Genomic DNA, 22633 nt, shown 5'->3' on the forward strand with positions numbered 1-22633 from the left:
TGTAAAAGTCTGAAAGCAAAGTTTAAAGAAAGCAAGGACACAAGTCAAAGAAGTGATCGTGGCCGAATAACGTGCCCTTATTACAGGAGCTCGAACACATTCTGTGTGATGAGCCCAACTGTTAGCCATCTGAACTTCATGATCGTCCTGTGATGTTGGCAAAGATGAAACTGAAACCTCGGGGAGTGAACTTACATGTGTTGGAAGTCATGATTTTTATTAACCTCTGGATGAGCCACGTGTAGCATTTGTTCTTTTGTGCATGAGGGTCAGTTTAAGAGCGTAATCTGTTCAGACTGGTGTTGGTTATAGATCACATTTAAAAGATATTGTGAACCGCCTAACAAAAAATCTGATTTGGGCCACTTTCACCTGCTGTGTGAACGTAGCCATTGTGATCCCATGCTTTACTCTTGTTTGTGCAGTCACTGTACTGTCCTGTAGTACACTGTTTGCTAGCTAGATGGCCCGAAACAAAAATCAAGGTGAAACCAATTGTGCGTTGCCCATTTATCCTGTCAGAAAAAAGGATTCCAGAAATGACTACAGACTGATTTTGCCGTTATATGAGAAGCCATGAGGGGAAATACCTAAAATGTACACTCACTGAACACTTTAGGACCACCTGTACGCCTGCTCAGTCATCCAGTTATCCGTTCAGCCACTTATGTAGCATCAGTGCGATGCATTAAACCCTGCAGACACGGGTCAACAGCTTCAGCTGATGTTTACATCAAGCATCAAATGAGGGAAAAAATGTGATCCAAGTGACTTTGACTGCGGCACGATTGACAGGGTGGTTTGAGTATGTCAGAAACTGCTGATCTCCTGGGATTTTCACACAGCAGTATATAGAGTTTGCACAAAGTGGTACACAAGGTGTATCAGATGCAAGGGAAAATGCAGCAAAACTATTTTGAACACACTGTTGACAATGGCCGAAATAACTGACTTGCAGATTAATGTGTTTTCTGTGCTTGACTAGTTAGACTACAGTTAGACTGTTATGATTGTTATCTAACTGTAACATAGTTGTTTTACTTTATTTTACTTAATAATTTTCTGAGTGCGTTTATATGCACTGAGTAATCCGATAACTGCAGAAAATCAAATTTTGTCAGTAATCCGATCAACGTGTTTACATGCTCTTGACTAATCAAATAAATGGGAAAACTCTGGGTCTACATGAGTCAGACTGTAATCGAATTTCTGCTTCACAACCAGACAATAAACTCACAGAAGAAGACATGACGTAAATGTACTTTAAAACTTCATGCTATTTTCGTCAAGTATGTAGTCAGTCTCAGCGTCGCCACAAGTGTTTTGCTGCCGTCTTGCGGGAGCGCTGTTTGCTTATTTCTGGTGCCACAGTCTGTTTTCACATTTGTGCGTAAGTAAGAGTTTACATGCACTGAGAAATCTGATTACTGAGCTAAAATCCAGCTCTCTTTATCAGATTTACCTTGCTCTGATCTAAGAAATTGGAGTATGCTGTTTACACGACTATTTGAATAATCAGATAACTGCAGAAATCAGATTTATGATCTGATTATTGACCGCATGTAAACTCACTCAGTGTCGAATAAATAAAAGGGTTCCTCAGCCAAACCATTTCAGTGTAGTCAGAACTAAAGGAAATATTAGTTTTATAACAGTTTCACATTGTTTTATATGAAATTAGTGCTGCTGTGACTTGAACATCACTTTAACTGTGCATAGGAGAAAGGAGCCACAGATATTGGCCGAGATGCTGCTCGTAACCCTAATCCCTAAACCCATAACCAGAACTACCTTACAGACTGAGGATCCCTTTGTTTACCCTGTTAGTTCATGTCACTGGTCATATCGAGGACAACACCTTGTATACATTTGTTTGTTTCTTTCATTGTAATGTAATAACTGTTGCTCTCATTGTAAAATGTCTTCCGATTTTTGATCACCATGCACCAGCGGGTGGGACAGGTCACAAATCAATATCTTGCTTCACTTGCTCCCACCTCCACCCATTATCAGGAAAAAACGCTCAGCTAGCTCAGAGATCCTCACCAATGGCTTTTTTCATTCAAAAATATGTCAAGGTATCACAGCACAGAAATGTTTCTGTTTTACACAGACTTTAACAGCCTACAAATGTCTTCTTGCTAGCATAATAAAATGGCTAAAGCTTACTGTGTTGAGTTAGCTATTATGCTGTGTCTATTTTTAGGCTCTTAGGCTAGGACAGGGGTCGGCAACATGCAGCTCTTTTTGCGGCTCCACAGCAGAATTAGATTTTTAGGTAAAAATAAAATAATCCTCCTTTACAGTAAAATAAAGCTCTGCTGATCGTTCTAACACAGTTTTAACAAAGCTCAGTCTCACCTAGCTAGTAGCTAATGAAAATGCAAAGAGAAAGATTTAGGACAATCATTGATAATTTGGAGACAAATGGACTCTTTGCGTTTATAATCACTCTAGTTGGTTTCCTGATACTTTTAATCTGCAACGAGAAACTGTCAAACACTAAAGTTGCGAGGCTGAAGTCAGATTCTCATTACACCTTGAACAGTGCAGCAGTTGCATTCTGGCCCCTCAGGCACCATTTAAGGTGGAACGGAAAAATTCAAACAAGAAGCTGGTGAATGAGAAGCTGATTTCAGCCGCATAAAGAAATCTAACGTTGAGAGACATTTTACAAGAAACTATTCTACTTCTGCGGAAAAGTTTCCTGTCTGAGATGCGAGAAAAGCAGTTATAGCTGAGCTAAAACTTAAAGCAGAGCAAAGTAAGTCTGTGTTTTCGTTTATATTGTATTCTTAGCCAATACAAGTACATCAGCACATACTAGACGTATTTACAGCCAAGATCGTAAAATGGACATAAATGTTGTGGCTCCCAAAGTGGTTTGATTTTTGTTGAAAGGATAAAATGTTTTGTTGCCGACCCCTGTTCTAGGATATTAACTCAAGTATGGGGAAGATAGCTGTGTAATCGTAGTCGTGGTATTTATTTTTTTTTCTAGGGCTGTTGAAATTCAGTAATTTATGGTACTGGATGAATTACTACCGAAAATGAAAAAAATACCATAAGCATGTCTATAAGCACGAGTCTATAAGCATGAGTGTCAAAATCTAGGTTGCTTTTTTCTTTCTAAATTACATTCTGTATGCATGTTAATAACGTCAGCACTTATTGATTAGTCTGCAGTCCATTGCAGTCAAATATGTCCACTTCCAACACCTTTCACTCATTTCTGGTTTAAGCTACTCCCACTTTTGGTTTGCAACTTAAAAGAAAGAAAAAAAATACATAGATTAGAAATTTGTATTGAGGTCAAGGTATCTGTGTTGGCATCAGTATTCTTTTTTTTTTTTTCCCCAACAGTACCCAGCCCGGTGACTTTCTAAATGTATTATGAGTGTAATCAGTTCTTCTAGAGCACTGCATTTATCATATAGAGAAAGCGAGCTTGTAAACAGTGTGTAACTCACTGTACGCATAGTTGTACACTTCTTTTAATGTGTCACTACTGATTTTCTGCTGCATTCTGTCTGTTTGCAAACATAAGAAAAAAATAATCTGATGCATATGGTTGCCTGTGAAAATGTCTTCATGCTTCTTAACTGTAAGATTTTTGCCCTCTTATTAGAATAAATCATATTAAGTCCCTGAAAAACTAAACTAGTGTGCTAAATGTTGCATTGTACATTAACACATTACAATATTAGTAGAACAGTATGCTTTTTCCTCATTGTACGCTGCCAACAAAGAAAAAGCTTAGCCATGCTTTGTTAAACTTATATTGAATATTGTTTGTCTGCCGAATGTTAAACATAAGGATTTTTTTTTCATTGTTCAGGAGTTTTGTGATGGGTAAACCCTCTGTATTGTGTTTATTTTGCTTTTTATGCTTTTTTATGCTTTTCCTCTTTGTTGTTGCTAGGCGGATTAGCTCCTCCTTGCACAGACCCCCCCCCCCATAGTGCTGCTCTGCCTATTGATTGCCCAGTATCTCTGGTCTGTTGTGGCCTGAAGATGTACCTCAACAAACCTTTTAAAAGTGCTCAGCATGTGAAGTTCAGGTTAGCTTAGACATAAAACATTGTCAGTGCTGTTGGCCCAAAACAGTGCAGAATATAAGGAGTAGTTGTTGTGTATATGCTGCACGAGGCAAGCGGCAAAAATAGACTTGCTTCATGTGAGTTTGACCACTACTGCTGCTTTGATTTAATATGCCAGAAAATGTGTCAAGTGGTTTTACTCTCAGTGAAAAATTATTATTTTCATGCACCTGTAAATTAGTAGTGGGTGATGTACTGGACAGATTTCTTCCTCGGGTTTGGGTTTCGTCAGAACCGTTACAGCTGCGCCACCGATATGTGCAGATAACACAACGTGCACAATGCAATGTTATCTTGTTAAGCTCCGTGGCTGAGCCAGAAATGCCGGTCTTACTGGTTAGCCTAACATGGACAAGAGACTGATGAGGCCTGGCTAAGGAGATGTCTGATTCAGTATTGAACATGTTTAGCTATGTGTTGTTCTGTTGTGTTTTACCATTTTGAAGTATTTAAGGTTTACTTTGGTTGTTAAATGACTCTCATTAAAAAGTGAAACGACTTTCCAGAATTATAAGCCACTGTTAAGATACAAAAACATTCATTTTAAGGAGCTAAATTGGTTTTATTTAGTACAACTGTCAAATATTTGACCGCACGACCAAACACAGCATTAGAACCTACCTTACTGGTGGGAGTGTAGGGATTCTTTATTTGGTTCAGTTCAGATTTTGATTCTTGAGCCACAGTTCAGGTCATACCTCGTTTTTGTTTTTTAGTAAGAAAAAATGGGGGAAAAATCTGGATTTTATTAAAACAATTTTTAACACTAAAGAGAAGCACACTAACAAACATGGTAGTTAAACTCAACAGGCGGTGGCAGCTGGTTGGGGGGGACGGGTCGCGTTTTTTTTTCTCTATCACTTTTTGTATTGTGGTTTTGGTCTCAGTTTCAGAATTATTACACCCCTACTTATTGGTGTAACATGGTGTGCAGACCCAGGTGGGGAATCGAACCCCAGCCTGCTGCCGGTTGGACTGTAAACGTGTGAGAATTTGCTCAGAAGCAAAGATAGTTTCTCAAGACCAAAGCTAACCGCAGAGTTATGAAAAGATCAGGCTTGAAAGAATTCTGACACAAAAAAAGAGCGACGTGTCATTGATCTTCCTAAGATAGCGTGAACACCAGAAGAACGGCCTAGGCTGCTTCATTTAGCGCCATGACATGAAAGTAGGCTAAATAATTTACACAGGTTTCACATGTTTTCTTTTGTAACAAAAATAAGTCTGTGATGCCAAATTGTCTTTGTCAGATTTATTCAAAGAGCTTCGTCCCGGGAACAGTTTTATAATTATTAAAATGGTAACAAAGGGATGGTGTGGCGAAGAGGATGAACAGTCCTCAAAATAACTGGTTCATCTTTTAGTCTGAGTCTCGCTCTCTCGCTCTCGCGCTCTCTCTCTCTTTCTTTCTTTCTCTCTCTCTTTCTATCTCTCTCTCTGTCCACACTGTTTCCCTGTTATCTGTCTGAAAGAATGAAAACAACCTCCCAGAGTGTTAGCACTCAGTCTTTTTAGTTTGCTGTACCCTTTTTGTTCCATCTACCTTCTTTTGTTACTTCTCCAGCCGAGCTCCATGATCTGTCTAAAGTTCCTTTGCCCTCAAAAGGGCCAATTTTTAATATTTTATACATAAACCAGAACCCCTTTTGGTGGAAACCAGTTCAAATTTTTATTTGTTTTTTTTTGTTTTGTACTCAGGGATCTGTTAGAAAGTGAGTCCAAGGCTACGTCCATTACAAGCCTCATTGCTTAAATCGGATCTCTCTGACCCAATGGTTCACACTCATTTAGGTAGGTGATTCAGTTCTGTCATTAATGTGAACGAACCAGCGTCCTGAAATGACACATCCTACTCAGTAACATCACATGAATGAATCACGTGTATCATCAGCAAACAAACTAACGAGCAGAACGAGCTTCGCTGCCAAGATAATTACCTCTGATCAGCTCTCAGCTGTTTATCATTAGAGTGAGACGAAGGCAAAAAGGGTAAGATGTGTTGCTTTTCTTTCGTTTACAGGCTTTAACTTTTGTTCGGCGTTGCTGCCATGGTAACGCTGAATGATGGTGCACGCGCAGTGGCAAAAAAGCACATGAATTCCGATCTGAGCTTCACATTAAGGTCGCATGGCCACGAATCAGATATGTGTCTGATCTGGGACCACATTTGAAAGTGGCTCAGTTTGGATTTGAAAAGATCAGATTTGCGTGTCCACACAGCCCTGAAAACGTCAGATCTGAGTCTCATTAGGGCAAAAAATCAGATTTGTGCCACTTCAACCTGGTAATGTGAGTGTAGCCTAACAGTGCTACAATAACACAAACAATAGTGAAACAGCACTTTACGTTGTTTCTATACGAAAAAAATGAAACAGCACTCAGATGTTTTTTGTTTACCTCATTGAAAGAGTGAAAACCAGCTGGATCTTTTAAGGCAATGTCATTTTGAAAGTGTATGAAGTGACAGATTGGAAACACACACTATACAAGTACAAGATCACAGCATAAGTTCAGTACACTCACCGGCAACGTTATTAGGAAAACCTGCACAGCTGCTTAGTCATGCACTTATCCATTCAGTGATTTATATGATGTCAGCACAGCACATTAAATCATAAAGATGTGTCATTATGCTTCAGCTGATGTGCACTTCCTGTAACACATTGGGGGTGGGATGTGATCTAAGTGACTGTGGCATGAATGTTAGTGGACACAGTGTCACCCAAACTGGACAGTTGAAATCAGAAAATAGTTGTCTGGTCTGAAGAATCTCAATTTTTGAATTATTGCACCAAGTCCTCTCAACATTGAGTGAACTACAGTGGCTTTCCCAGTCACCCGATCCAAGTCCAGTTGAGCACCACTGGGATGCAGTAGAAAAGGAGATTCACAGCATGATAATGTAACTGACACATCTGCTGTAATTGCGTGATAGTCATGTCAGCATTCCCAAAATCTCTAAGGAATGTTTTCAGCACTCTCTTAGATCCATGCCATAAAGAATTCAGGCCGTTCTCAAAGCGAGGGGGTCTTATTTGGTATTTGAATGGAGTTTCTGATAAAATGTCCAGTGAGTGTAAATTCAAAGCTACTGCTACCCTTGAAGCACTGATACAAGACATGCTGTTAAATATCCAGCAATTTATTATTCAACACAGATTTTTTTTCTGGTTTAAATAATGACTTTAGGGGGAACTTTAAAGGTTTTTCCTAGTAAGCCAAACCTTTCTTAAGCCAAGAGCCGTTTATCAAGATTGCACTTGTCCAAAGACGGCATGTAGCGTTTACTTTTCTAATCTACTGCTGATGTCTCTTTCAGTGGTGGCAGTGGTAGCTAAGCCTCAGGCTCGCTCTTAAGACACATTGTGAAGAGTAACGCACCTCACTGAGAGGCATATGGAGCCAGAGTGGCAGATTAACAGCTGGCAGGTGTCCACAGAGAGGTTATAGAGAGGAGACGGGTATAGAATTACCTCACAGGCCATAGAAGGAGATTCTATATGTTACGTTACTCAAACCATAAGGGATTTTAAACATGTGGTCATTATGCTACTAATATGCCTTAATTGTATGGGCAGAATAATTACAAATAACACGAGAGAACAGCTTGTCCACACTTTGCGTGCAAGGCTACTCGTGAGATTATGATAAACACGACTGAACAGACTAGTAGTGCAGTGCAGTTAGCCTGATTATAGACGAGTGTAAAAAGCCTTTGATTTCCCAGCTTAATGATGCATTTTTTGTGGGAGGAGTCACGTTCCACTTGCTTATAGATTGGCATTTGTTAGTATAAAAATTGACAATAATAAACTTATTATGGTTTGCGAGATCATGATCATGTTTGGTGGAAGGAAAGCACTGCATGTTTAAAACTGCACTTGGAAAGTTTGTCAAAATTGGGGAATTGGCGGCCACCTCTGGTAGAAATATGTAACTGCACGAAATATGAGTAAGAACCTTTTTTTGTTTGTTTTTTTGTTTTGTTTTGTTTTTTTTTACCCAATTTTCTCCCCAATTTAGTCATCTCCAATTCCACCCGCTAATTAGGTCTCCCCCAATCACGCGATGCTATCAACGCTAGGAGGGCGAAGGCTAACACAGGCTTTCTCCGAGACCTGTTAAGCACTACTGCATCTTTTCAAACTGCCGCTCACGCAACGTCATTGGACAGCTGAACGCGCTCGGAGGAAAGCGCCAACCGCCAGATCTGTTACGTCAGCTAACAGACGCCTGCGCTGACTAGCATCGCGTTGAGTGATGGGTGGTGAAGAGGGGGCCATCCTACCCAAAAAAAAGGCACCGTCAGCCAAGCAATTGGGTAATATTAGAGAATTAGCCAGCTAACGTTAGCTATACAGCTAAAACAACTTCACAGTTACATGGGTACATTGCATTATGTTACAAGAGTAACATTAAATTCCACAACAGTAATAATTCAGCTGGCAATTTTTTTAGTAGCTAACTAGCAAACAACTGCCGTAACTACGCTGTCCAGCAATAAAAAAGGAAAGTCGGCGTCGTTCCGGAGTCTTTCAGGTCACAGAGCTGTCGCCACCTCTGAAAAGCCAAGCCAGTGTTGATTCTGGTCTTGAGCTTGTTTGCGCTTCCTTTTAGCCTGCTGGCTAAAAGACTGGCTTGGTAAATGCGTCTGACATGGTCTGAAAAACTCCCACCAAATCTGACCCGACAGCTCTTAATTTAAATATTCCAGGCTTTTCAGAGTGACTCGCAGCAGCTCCATATAAGAACACCATATTTTAGCAGATGTTTGTCCTCTGGACTCAGTAATGTGAATTCTTTCAATTTTAACAATCGTGCTTAGTGCAGCTTTAAAACAAAAAACTTTATGCTCTGAATGTAATTGTGAAGTAGCAGAGCTGTGTTGGTGATTTAGATGCGAACAGCCTTTGTTTATCCACTGCTGTGAAAATGCTAATTGCTCTAATAGCTTTTCCCATGTTAATGCTAAAGCATTTGAAGCTACACAGCGCTGGCCTTCACATGGATGACTCAAAGTCTTATCAGACATTCAGACAAGATATTTCTGCTCTATGTTGCAGTTCTACAGTGATTCCTTCAGGTAAAAATAACTCTGAAAAGCACTGAGTTAGCCTTTTAGCCTGTTAGCAGTCTGAAGAGCTGGTTGTTAAGACTGCATTTATTTGTAAGTTTGTTTATTATGCTTTTAGGCTGTTTACTTCATGTTTATGCAGTTGTTGTTGTTGTTGTTTCAAATATATGTAAATTCTTTAGATCCTGCAGTTTTCTTTCCCAATTTGCCAGGGACATCAGTTTTTACCAGGGTTTTTTTTGAGGGTGGAAAAAAGTTCTGTGGCTGCTCCTCCATTTGCCGTGCGGTGGCTGCGCTCACTGTGATTGTTTACATCCAGCAGCGAGAGAAAGTAACACATGACTGTGTAGTGAGAGCCTGTGAAACCTGAGCTGCTCTGCATTTCTAAAAAAAATCTGCAGTGAAGCCTCAACTTGTGTGAAAGAAATACAGTGACAGTATTTCAAAATGTCCACAATAACATAACCGTGCATTTAATAGTGCAGCATACCGAATTGCCAAAGTTTGGCTCTCGTCTACTTGTGCAGGATTTTCCTGCAGGAAGACTTGTTGGCTTGTCAAAGTCATCATTTATTAAAGATTCAAATATCGTCCTTTTTTCCATAAAACTGATTTGTGTGGGGGTGTAGAAAATCATTTTAGATGTCAGTGCAGTTTCATGCTGTGGCCTTGGGTCACTGTAAACTCCATTAATGTGTAAAAATATTTAGTTTGGCTCAGATGAGTGTGGCAGTTGTTGATACTTAAGGTGCTCTTTTCCTGTTATAGTTTTGTCATGGTAAACTAAGATTTTGCATGAACTGTGAAACACACATTAGCATGATCCTTTACTCCTTTGCATTCAGTCATTTGGTCAGTAAACCGTAAGGCATAATAATATTGTAGAGTTTTGATTTAGCAATTTTGTTCATTAGGTATTAGCAGCATGTCACCCTAAGGTGCATGATAAACGTAATAAAAGTAATTTGCACAGAACGCCATGCAAATAAATGGCAGAAATTTTTTTCATGTACTCTCTTCTGCTGTGTTGTTTGCATGAAAAAAAAGACCAGTGTGTCTTCAGATAATTAAAAGGCAATAGCTACGTTTACATGCAGCCTAATAATCTGTTAAAAATCCGACTTATAGCTCAATGGGAATAGAATACGTCCATGTAAATACCTCAGTCGGAATAGACTAGTCCAGTTGAGGCCATTCGGAATACAATTTCTATCCAACCGAACGAGGTGGGTAATTGTAAATAATCAGTTAAATAGAAGAATAATAACCCCATAAACGACTGTATCTGATAACATTCCCAATCAGAAAGTTTAGCTATGTTCTGCTCATGCGCGTCACGTCATAGTGAAAGTTTATACCGCTCAGCATGTCGGAGCAGAAACTGGTCTGCAGAGGAGGCGAAGTTTATGCTCTGAGCTTTAAAAGACGGCGGTGGGACGGACGTCCAGCTTATGTGTCTCGGAACACGACGTCTTCCTCTCGGCCTTCTTTAATAAGAACATGTGAAGCACGTTTTCCTGAGTCTGACATCATTTTAAAATAATTAAAACACAAGCATCTCACTCTGACTGGACTCACGTGATGCTCTTTGTCATGGTAACACTAAGTGGTTCTCTACGCATGTGCATAATTTTGGATCGGATTACTCGTAGTGAGCATGCAAACGGAGATTTTCTATCAGATTGCTTTGTGGAGTGAACGTATGAACAGCTCAGTCTTAATCTATAATCGTAGTGTATTCCGTCGGATTGGCAAAACTCTTTGCTTGTAAACACAGCCAGTGTGCTGCTCCTCACAAAAACGGGCAAGCGATGACATTCGGTAGGCTGCTTTTTTTATGGAAAAGTGGGAGGAGCAAGGGATGTTTCACACTTTTATTCAATGACTGAACATTTGGGTGCTTTCACTGATAGCTGTGATTCATTTTGAGTTGGTTTTGAAGATGAAGCACCACTCATTACGAAGCAGATGGCTAATCTGACGTTTGTCAAAGTTTTTGTTTACTCCAGAGACAACTGTGATTAGTCGAGTGAGTTCAGGTCGGCTTCAAATGTTGGAGAAAATACAACATCAGGAGACTAAAATAATGTTGTTTTGGCTGTCTGGAAAATCACGTTTGCCCTTGAAGATGCCATCAACAATGCATGTGTTCAGATTGTACCAAAAAAATCATTCTTGCCGTTTTAGCACCAAAGTGGTGAACTAGGCAGTGTTTGATTTGATATTAAGTTCATATGTGTCAGGATCCAGTCCTTGCAGGCCAAAACACTGCAGACTTCAGCACACTGCCTCAATAAACACACCTGATTCAGCTCATCAGTTAATTAGCAAGGCGTTCATGAACTGAGTTCAGAGCGCGAGATGGAGGTAAACCCTAATCTCAGCAGCACTTCGGCCCTAAGGTCCCCAGTTTGACATAGCTGGGTTAGTTAAATACTGCTGTAATATTACTCAAAGCATCCCCAGATGAAAGTACTGAAATCTGGTCAGCCAGGGGTGTGAACTTTAGGCTTCACCACAATGTGAAGTTTTGATTTATATTTGATAACATTTCAAATGTTTGGATAGTAGAACCTTTGGCCAGATTACATATTTTGTTGATTTTTTGATGTGAAAAGAAGCAAAACAACCTCTGCAGCAAACTATTTTAAATAAAATACCAGTTTACGCCACACAACCCCAAAGCATGACAGATCCAGTGTCATGCTTAACAGTTGGCAAGGAGTTCATTTTACCAAATGATGTGGGTTTTTTTTTTTTCTTTTCAAAACTTTTTTGGGTGATTGTGGCTAAAGCGTTCCATTTTTACTTTGGTTCACAGTACTTGTTTCCAAAATGCCTCTGGTTTATCTAAATGTTTTCATAGTTTATACGTTATATTTTGTGATAAGGCCAAGGTGAGATTTCCTTCTGATGGCTTCTCCACGCGGATCGTGTCTGTGCAAGCATTGCTGCCTTTCTGGCCAGCATATGAACAGTCGTATCTGAATTTCCTTGCTCTTCCAGGTCTCGCTCTGACTTCCAGTTTCCCTTAAAGGAGCATTATACGATTCTGGAGAACAATAGTTGATATTTAAACTTCAATTCTCCTTCAGAAACTCCGCCCCCCAAATTCATGGATGCGCATTGTCGAGGCCAACATATCTTTTCAGATCTTTGTGGCCATAATATCTTCACAAACATTTTACACACAAATATGATGGTGAACAACGACACAAGTATTGTAGCCAGCATTAGCTGGGTAGTGGATTAGTAACTGTCGTGACAGTTGCTGTTGTGAAGCTCACCAGTTGATATTATAAACATTCCCAAACAAGACAAAATAATACTGACTTACTGATTCTGTGAAACAGCAAAAGTGAGTTAATGTTATCCACATGTCCAGTAGGAGCGACCTCCTCATCTATTTTCCGGCATTTCAACACTCAACTCTCAATCTTTTTCCTCAAGCTCAAATTTTCCTGTTTCTGACGTGTTTCCCATTTCCCGACGTGTTCATAGGGCGGGACTAATATGCACGCGCGGCTGGACCGGCTGTGAAAACAAAAACAGCACAGGCAGAGGCAGGGTGATTCTCTGCTCAGGACGCCGTTACTCCACTATGTCTTTACACCGAAAAGAATTGTTTGCTGCTTTATCAACTTTAACTGCCATTTCTTAATGATATCACTGACATAATTACAAGCTTAAAGTGTTTTGGTATCACTCGGATTAGCGGAAGGCTATAAAAAGATAACACCCAATCTGGAATACTGATCAGGCTGCTGTTTAAACATGACCCGAGATACTGTGCACTTTCAAAAGAAAAAAAACAACATTCTTGGTCTGTTCTTGTCAGCTGAATGGGGTATTGGTCATATTGAAATATGGTCATCACAAAATCCAGAAGACATGCTATGTTGTTCTTATTGCCTTGTCCAGTCTGAAATCCAGTCTGTTTACTTTCGCTCTGCATGGCTAAGTAGCTAGTATGTTCTCACTTATTCTCAGAGCTTACTAGCTAACAATCCAGAGCTGTAGGAAAGACTGGCTTTACTGTTGTCAGATGTTTAATGTTTTAATGATTTACAGTTTCGAATTTGTTGCACCCCATACATGATGCGTAAGTCACAGTAAAGTTTTAAATTATGAATTTTGCACTTGAAGAGCATTTTAAAGCATGTTTTGAAGGTTTTAATCTGACACATACTGACAGTTCTCATTGCCGGCATGTCCTATGATAAAGTCTAATTAAATGTACAATTTATTCCTTTTTTCACATTTACAGGTTTAATCATTTATGCAGTCAGATATTTATAGAATCATTATTACTGTATTTTCCAGATTTTACACTATCATAGTATCAGATTATGCTTACTTAAGCAAACTTAATGAGCCAATGCTTTCTCAGTGATCCATGCTTTATCATACTAAAGTAAATCTTACACAGTATTGTAAAAATTGACCAGATTTCAAAAAAGAAAAACTTAGTTTTTCTTTTTTTAAGAGGATTTTAAACTGTTTTTCTCAAAACCATCTGAAGCATCCAGCAAGTGACACTCTAATGGGCTGTAATGTTTGCCAGGAAAAATTCCCCACATCACACTACCACCACTGGCCTGCACTGTTAACACCAAGCAGGATGTCTCCTTGTTGCTTGCGCCAAATTCAGTTCCTTCCGTCAACACGATGCAAAAATAACTTGGAATCATCCCTCTGGCAACTTTTTTTCCACTCCTCAGCGGTCCAGTTTTGATGCTCATGTGCCCACTGCATACGGGCTTTCTTGTTCTTTGCTGACATTGGCATTCGACATGGCCTTTGGCTGTTCTACAGTAGTCTGTTTGGGGCAAAGTCTGATCAGTGGTGCATTCCGAGACAACATTCTGCACACTGATATTAAATTCGGAAGCGATTTGCCTGATTGTGGCGTGTCTTCTTGCTTGTGGCATGTCTTCTTGCTTCCATTTTCCTTTTGAGTGATCCACAAGATGGTTTTTGTCTACAGAATGACTGGCTTTAGATTTGGCCAGTATGGGAAAAGTTTGGAAGTCATATTCCATTTTTTTCCTCCATGACCTGGGATTCTCTTTCTTGGAAATGGGCTGTTGTCTGAAGCACATCAACACTTTATTTTGTACAGTTTGATGGTAACGCTGCTGTTCCTCCTCTCCATCCGTGCTGCTGGAATCTGAGCCAAGTAAACGTCTTGAGGTACTGAGGCAGCAGCTTTTGTTTAGATCACGTTGCTACAAAATTTCTCTTCCCATAACCTCAAGTGCACCGCAGGGTAGACCCTGAATCAGACTTTGAAATCAAGGATCCAGAACAGCTGCAAGGAGGTTCAAGAGCTTGTTTATATTTTCTTGTACTAAAGCAGTGCCAAAAATGAAGTCTGCTCTGACTTCTGAACTACTTTCACCAATGAAGTGCAGAGATGGTAGCACTGGTCACCACTTGTGAAGGTCATGGTACATTCAAATTATTCCAAAACATTTTTTTAAGGCGGATCTGCTGACCAAGAACCACTAGTTCCACAGCACATGGAGAATCATCTATGCTATAAGTTCATTAAAACTGTGAATTTTTCAAAAAGTTCATCTTTATTGTCTTCATTGTTAGTTACCAAATGCATAAAACAATCGCAAGCTACATTTAAAAGCTGATAGCTACGTAAGAGTTATTTGGTAATTGAGTCATAATCCGAACAATCGATTATTCGTTTTGGTAATCAATAGATTATTCGACTATCAAATTAGTCGTTTGTTGCAGCTTGATAGATGTGATGAAAAAAGCCTAAAACCTTTTCTGCACTGGTCTGCACTCAAGAATGACTGACTGCTGCGGTTGGGAAACCTGAACATCGCAATCCGTATGTGCCTGCTGGACACCTCACTCCAAAACCATGGGTTTGGAGTTGATCCCCCCTTTGGTGCTGTAGTAACCTTCATTCATCTGAGAAGACTTTCCACTAGATTTTGGAACCGTGGCCATTCACTTCCATTCGGCCACAAGAACATCCGTGTGGTAGGATAATGATGTTTAGATCTGGCCTGACTCGTTGCCATTCCAGTTAAGTGGCCTTCCATCTCAAAGGTGTTTGAGATCGAGGCTCTGTACTGGCCAGTCAACTTCTTTCTCACCAAATTCGCAATTGGCACTATGCACTCGGGTATGTAGTGTTCTGTTGGCATCCGTCAAAACCCAGACTCGTCTGTTAGACTGCCAGAAGGTGAAGCATGATTCATCATACCAGAGAACTCATTCCCACTGCTCCAGAGTCCAATGGCAGTGTGCTTTACACCACTCCAGCTGACTTGGCATTGCATGTGGCGATCTTAGGCTTGCGTGCGGCTGCTCGGCTGCCGTGGTTGTCATGGAAACCCAGTCCGTGAAAGCTCCCAACAAAGTTCTTGTGCTGGCGTTGCTTCCAGAGATAGTTTGGAACAGCAAGCTACACGCTTCAAGACTTAGCGGCGCAATATTAATTAACAGCAATTATAATTGACTGGGGCTGCTCTTTCAGAAATTTGACAAACTGGCTTTTCAGTGTGACCCATTCACCTGCCAGTGTTTTGTCTATAGGGGTTTATGTTTGTTTGCCTAATTGTATGCCCCTGTTATCAACGAGTGTGGCTGAAATAGCTTAACCACTATCAGAAGGGTTGTTGACATACTTTTGGACATGTAGCAATCTATACTTGTAACATTTAAACTTGGAATATTTGTCATTTTGTTTGACTTTCTTTCTGCAAAAAATAGATGCAATTTGTAGTCTGCCTTTGGAATCAGAGGTTTCAGGTGACTGCTAGAGCTGGCCAAGTTGCTTTAAAGCAGGGGTCGGCAACATGCGGCTCTTTTACTGCCCTGTTGTGGCTCCACAGCAGGTTAAAATAAAATAATCCTCCATTGCAGGAAAATAAAGCTCTGCTGATTGTTCTAACACGGTTTTAACCATAAATGTTCTTAAACCCTGGAGTTCATGTATAACTGCTAATGCACCCTTTAACGCTGAAGGTTGGTACGTAGGCTGCTGGTCACCATAGCAACGCAGACAACAATTTCAACTAGTTAGTAGTTGATGAAAAGGCAAAGAGAAAAATTTAAATGATGAATGTGGATAATTTGGAGACAAATGGACTTATTTGCATTTATAAGCACTCCAGCTGGTTTCCTGATAGGTTTAATTTGCCACGAGAAGCTGTCGAACACTAAAGTGTTGCTTTTCCACCTTAAATGGCACAGCAGTTACATTCTGGCACCTTAGCCACCTTTTTAAGATGAAACGTGAAAATTCGAACAAGAAGCTGGCGAATGAGAAGCGACTTCAGCCTCATAAAAAGTCTAACATTGAGTGACATTTTACAAGAAACTTCTACTTTTGAGGAAAAGTTTCCTGCCAGAGATGCAAGAAAAGCGGTTATAGCTGAGCTAAAGCTTAAAGCAGAGCAAAGAAAGTCTGTGTTTTCATTTATATTTTTTAGTCTATACTAGAACATTAGCACATATCAAGACATATTTTCAGCCAAAATGGTAAAATGTTACAATAAAATGGACATGATATGTTGAGCCCCCCAAAGAGGTTTGGTTTTTTGTTAAAAGGTCAAAATGACTCTTCTTAACATTTGGGTTGCCGAGGCCTGCTTTAGGGATACTGGCCTAACAGGTGAACATTTTTAAGGAAGTAGTGGAGATCAAAGAATTATAGCTTGATTTAAATAAGGAATTTTACATAGCCTCTTCTTATTAGAGCATCTCTGGGTTTATGGCAGCTTGTTCCACAACTAAGGGGACTTCAGGAGGAGGATCTCTTGCCTGTGGTTTTAGATTTGCAGCAAGGTTACTGCAAGGCTGCCAGTAGAATGATGAGAGTGGGTTTACTTGTAGGGCCTGACAAGGTCATGGAGTAAACAGGAGCTGTGCCAATATGTGCATAAACATGGATCCAATATGGTTTTGAAAGACCAGCAGTGATGTGTTGCACATACTAAAGCAACAGGATAGGCCCTAGAATTGATCCCTGAGTACCATCCTGTGTTACTGGAGCAGAGCATGATGTCCTTCATAAGGACAGACTTTGACTTTTTAGGGAAGTCAGAAACCAGTTAACTGATACAGTACCATATAATCCACGCGATTTTTCTTTCCGGTCGTGTACGAGGGTGACTGGGGTCAAGTGTTGAGTGTGAACACCTGAGTCTGCTGTTTAAAGATTGTTCATAACCATCATTTGGGAAAGATGCAATATATTACATAGAAAAATGGTGGTTTTGTAATTGAGCAGAAGCATCAGAGTTTAACCAAAAAATGTTGTAAGTTGTAAAGTTTGAAATGGGTTCATAGCTAGAGCTTCTGCGTCCGCCTTCTTAAGGAGTGGTGCTACAACTGCAGTTCTTAAATCTGGGGAACTAACCCTGTGATAATGAGACAAATAAGACAGGTATTTCCTTCAAATTAGCAGTTGGTAATGGACAATACAGGTGAAAGACAAAACAGGACATGAAACAGGATTGTTTTTTTTTCCCCCTGTTGCTGTGAAGACTATGCATCTTTGTTGTCCTTAGACAGTGATCTGACTCTTGCATAAATTTGAGCTTTGTAAAGCTCAGTTTTGGGCGGCTCGGTGGCACAGTCGGTAGCAAGATGGGTCTGGGTTCAATTCCCCGGCCGGGCCAACAGGGTCCTTTCTGTGTGGTGTCCCCGTGTCTGCGTGGGTTTCCTCTGGGTACTCTGGTTTCCTCCCACAGTCCAAAGACGTGCAGTCAGCTGAATTAGAGATACTAAATTGCCCTTAGCTGTGAGTGTGTGAGTGTGTGTGTGTGTGTGTGTGTGTGTGTGTGTGTGTGTCTGTGTGTCTGTGTGTCTGTCTGCCCTGTGACAGACTGGCAACCTATGAGGATTAGTGTGTGTGTGTGTGTGTGTGTGTGTGTGTGTGAAACTCAGTTCATTTCTGAACTCATAGTTTTATGATTTCTTGTTAAGGGTCTCTCAAACCCTTTTGGTGAATTGGAGAACCTGCAGTTTGGGAATCAGCTTCACTGGCATTGTCATGTTTGTCGTTAGTCATGTGGCGTTTCCTTTGATTTGCCCATTACTTGTAGACAAATAGAAGTGAAGTCATATTTGGGTTGTTCATTTTAGTAAATCGACAGAATTGTCCTTCATGTACTTGAACATTAATTTTTAGCACTATAATAATCTGGTATTCACTGATGGCTACATTCTTGTGGCTTAATGTAGTGAGACATTTTTTTTTCCTTCCTAACTAAGATAGCTGAACACCGCTGTTCAAATACCAACATTTAGAATTGTTATAATGGACAGTTACAATGGGAAAGTGATCGGCTTTAAAGGCCAGTCTCCATGATTTAAAGTTAAGCCTACTCTAAAGAATTTTGCAGTTTAGTCTGAGATTAGAATTTATGCCGGTTATGCCAGACACACTTCACTGTGGATGAATTGCTTTAAAGCCCTTGAAATTGAGTGAATATTCAATGTGTTTTTGATGCAAATGTTTCATCCAGTGGGTTTCCAAAAGGTAATCTGATATCTTTCATGTTCACAGACACCTGAAACCTTTATGCATCCCATCTTTGGATGGGTACCATGAATTGTGAAGAGCCGGGTATGGAGAGGGCAGTTCTCTCCTGGTCAAGATTTGCTGCAGCTGGCCACACTGCCCTCAAGGAGGCCCTGAAGGTCTTCAATCCCATATCCAAGGATCTGTTGGACACTGAAAGGCAAATGGTGACCTTTCTCCAAGAATTGAAAGATGAAGGCCATAAGCCTGTGGTGCTTAGGAGCAAAGATGTATATGGATACAGGTCTTGTACAACACGACCTCTCGCGTCAGATATCGGCAGTAGGATTCAGAGAGTGCAGAAGCCTTGTAAAAAGCGAGGACGGAAGCTACCGACGAGGAACAAAGAGGTCGGATACACGTTTCTCAGTACAGCAGCCAAGGCCATCCTCCAGAACCAGCCCAAGATTCTACTGACCAATCTCTCGGTGGACACTCTCAAGCATACTGTTCTATCAAAACCAACAGTGCCGACTGAAACCTCTGTCCAAGCACAGCAGTGCCTGAAATTAACAAACATAAAGGGCCTGACGGGAGGCCATACCGCAAGGTTGCAAATTCACTTTGGCGTGGACTCGCAAAGCACAGTTAACCCCAGCATTCAGTGCCCACCAACTCTCTCTGGGATACCACACTCTCCGTCAGAGAACAGCGGTCGAACATCAAGCGTAGTAGCTCTGGACAATAAAAGAGGCTTATCCTGTCCAGTCAAAGTGGATGATGCCCTCATTGGAGACTCTGCCCCATTTGTTTGTCAAAATGGTATAAGCCTGAAGGAGGGCACCAAAAAGGTCCAGACGGTATCAGGCGAACCTGTTGTGATGAGCAATGGCTTTGACTGTGCGGACAGTGATTCAGTGAGGAGGCTGAACGCCCAGGGTTTAGGCTGGTCTCAGCCAGCGCTCGTCACGAATGGCCAGGATGTGTCTAGACTGAATGGAAATGGTCTTCAGTGGAAAGTCATCAAAGTGGATGAATCTGTCACTGATGAGGAGGTGAGGAAAGAGGCTCAGAAGATCTTGAGAGTTAATTTATCACCTGTGATACAGATTCAGCCACTTTTACACTCTGCGTAGACTAGAGAGATCGAAAGGGACTTTTGTATCCACATATACAGTTAGGTTTTCTTATATTGAGGTGTTACTTGGATCGAAATGTGATTATTTGAGTCCGATTGGAGGTCTTATCCCCAGTTATGCATTATTCACAAGTGTAACTGACATCAGTGATCCAAAGAGGGAATTTAGGCTGTTTTTGGTTTTCCTTTACATAAATGTGTCTCCTGCTTTCATTTATTCATTGGATTTTTGCCTTGAATTTGAGGAAGTAAACTGAAGGATAAAGCATATTTTGTCACTATGCAGTGTTCCTAGAACTTTATTTTTTTTCCATTGTCATTATAATTATTGTTGTTTTTTGGGGAACAGACTGCTTGAGAACCTGAAGAATTGGTTTCTAGAGTGACTACTGTTTGGAGAGACCATACATTATTTTGATTTTTTTTTAGTTATTATTATTATTATTGTTTTTGGACATCCTTGGCTATTTTATTGATTTTAAATAGCCTCTTGCTTTCCAATGTGTGAGTCTGTAGGCATAGACTGCATGACTTTTTATTTAAGATTTCAAAGGTGCAAGGGGTAGAATTACCTTTAATAAATGAGTTACGGACAGGTAAATGTCAAGATCATTAGAAATCCTGCCCCTCAATGCAGGACTTTTGTCCGGCACAATATGATGATAGTGGTTAATAATAGTGGTGGCACAGGCTGTGTTGATTCAGTAATTAAGATGTAAACAAACATGAGTGATTTGATGTGAAATGCTTTGTTGTAGAGAAATCTGCTGACTTCTTTACAGTGGTGGTGATGGGAACCAGAAGTCACAGTGTCTGCGACACAAATATGGCCATTTTATGTACTATTCGAAACCACCTGCACGCGTCTAATGAGTTTTCATATGTGATGTTCATGATGATAAATAGTGAAAAATCTGAAACAGTACGTTTTCTTGGTAACATTGTACTGTTTGCTACGGTTCCTAAGGCTACATGACACCTACATAACTGCTGTCGGAACAAAACCTTTTATCTCCAGAATTATGACTTTACAGGAGAAGGAAAAACCGTACTTTACTTTTAATTCAAGTCAATGGAACCAGATGTTTTTCTGAGTCATTCTGAGTCATTTCCTTTGGTCCATTCATCATGAGATTTATACACAATGTAAAAGAGAACAGTCATTTTCAAATTGTCAAAAACTGAAAAATGGAGATACAAGGTTTTGTTCCGACAGCGGCAATAAGCTTGTCATGACAACTGACTACATAAATGTTTATAAATGCTTATTCCAGTAGCTGTGTATCGCTATAAAGGTTACATTTGCCAGTTTTGATCAAAGTTACCTTAAGTAGCCTTTAGGACGGATGATGCCTATTGGAATGATCATTTATAAACATTTATATTGGGTTATGTCAGTTGTCGTGGCAAGCTTATGTGGGTGTCATAGCCTTATGAACTGTACCCTACAGTAAAGTGTTAGTTTTCTTTGATGATGGTTTTTCCTTACAGCACCTCTCCGGCAAGAATGGATATGGTGTTTTAGCGCAAAAAAACCTCTTAAAACAAGTTCTCAGGAATTTAGCAGCATATTCATCAGTTTTTTGTAATGACTGAGAGGGAGCTCTTAGAGGAACCAGACATCTGGTTCCTGTCACCACCACTGTGAACAATTCTGACTTCTCTAGACCAGCGCATTTCAAATTGAACTACTATAAATGACTGATTAGGCAGAAATTTTGAAAAACTGGTGGAATTTTCTTTTAAATTGGCTGTATTTTGACTACGCAGTTAAGTCAAGTTCTCAATGTTTATGTTCAGCATGGAATGCAGTTATGTAACGTTCTGGTTACATACCATTAATAATGTCACTGGTGGGTTTGTACATGTTTAGAACTGACTGGAAACATTCTCAGCTCTAGGACGACTGTTCCTGTATGTTTCGTCTGCTGTATTTTTTACTTATTGTAACTGACACCTATCTGTCCTTAAGCAACAGATGTAGCTTTGGGTCGAGGGGGAAGGAGGCGTTCAGAAAGTCTGACCCCTTGCACCTTTAATGTCTGTAGATTGGGATCACTGTTAGAATAATTGAATTACAGGGCAAAAGAAATGGCCTTACTCTTTTCGAAAGCATGAAAATGTACTTTTCATTCTTTCTCTTTCCAGCAATTTGGGGAGGGCTGCTGTTATTTGTGTGCAGTGTTTTTTTTGTTTTGTTTTGTTTTATTTTTTATTTTGTTTGTCCCACCCTTTTTTCTTTATGTGCCAACACTGGTATTTTGGTGCTTAACAATTACAAATGTTGCCACTAGCTTTCCCCTTGGGTATTTGGAATTACTCAGACATGGATGAGTTCGGGCTGTGCCTGCATTAGCTGATCAACCAACACCTTTAAAGTTCTCTCACTGATAAACAGATGCGAGTATAGCCCTCCTACATCTGCAGGTTTTGTCTAAAGTCTAACTTGAGTGAGATTCCAGCCTCCTTCTAGGTCGGACATCAGAAATCGCAGCCGATGTAGCCAAAACGTGAAACGCTTGGGGTTCTAAATTTTTCAGCAGTTCAGTTTGTCTGATGGTTCTCTATACTATACATAGTTTTGTGTCCATGTTGCCATGGTGACAAACATGCTGGATTGACTAACACATTTTCAAGTGCAGTCCGTTTCTAAAAATGGCTGAAAATGCTTTTTTTTTTCCAAGTTATATATACATATGTATATGAGCAGTTTAGTTGAACGATTCTCTACAATATACATAGCTAGATGGGCTTAGATATGGATGTATTCTTCAAGACTATTGCAGCATAAATGTCAACAAACACCTTTTTGGATCTTTTTG

The 22633-nt window shown here is 40.1% G+C and overlaps 1 protein-coding gene across 1 annotated transcript in view; it reads left to right on the forward strand.

The window, feature by feature from the left end:
* The window catches only part of si:dkeyp-87e7.4 (uncharacterized protein LOC557283 homolog), a 29642-nt gene extending 8763 nt beyond the window's left edge, over positions 1–20879 (forward strand). Inside the window, exon 2 of the mRNA XM_036559866.1 lies at positions 18719–20879. Coding sequence (XP_036415759.1) covers positions 18751–19809 — 1059 coding nt within the window. The 5' untranslated portion in view covers positions 18719–18750 and the 3' untranslated portion in view covers positions 19810–20879. The remainder of the gene's footprint in view (positions 1–18718) is intronic.
* The last annotated feature ends 1754 nt before the right edge of the window (positions 20880–22633 follow it).

Source organism: Colossoma macropomum, unplaced genomic scaffold (assembly GCF_904425465.1).
Source record: "Colossoma macropomum unplaced genomic scaffold, Colossoma_macropomum, whole genome shotgun sequence".
Taxonomy (NCBI): Eukaryota; Metazoa; Chordata; class Actinopteri; order Characiformes; family Serrasalmidae; genus Colossoma; species Colossoma macropomum.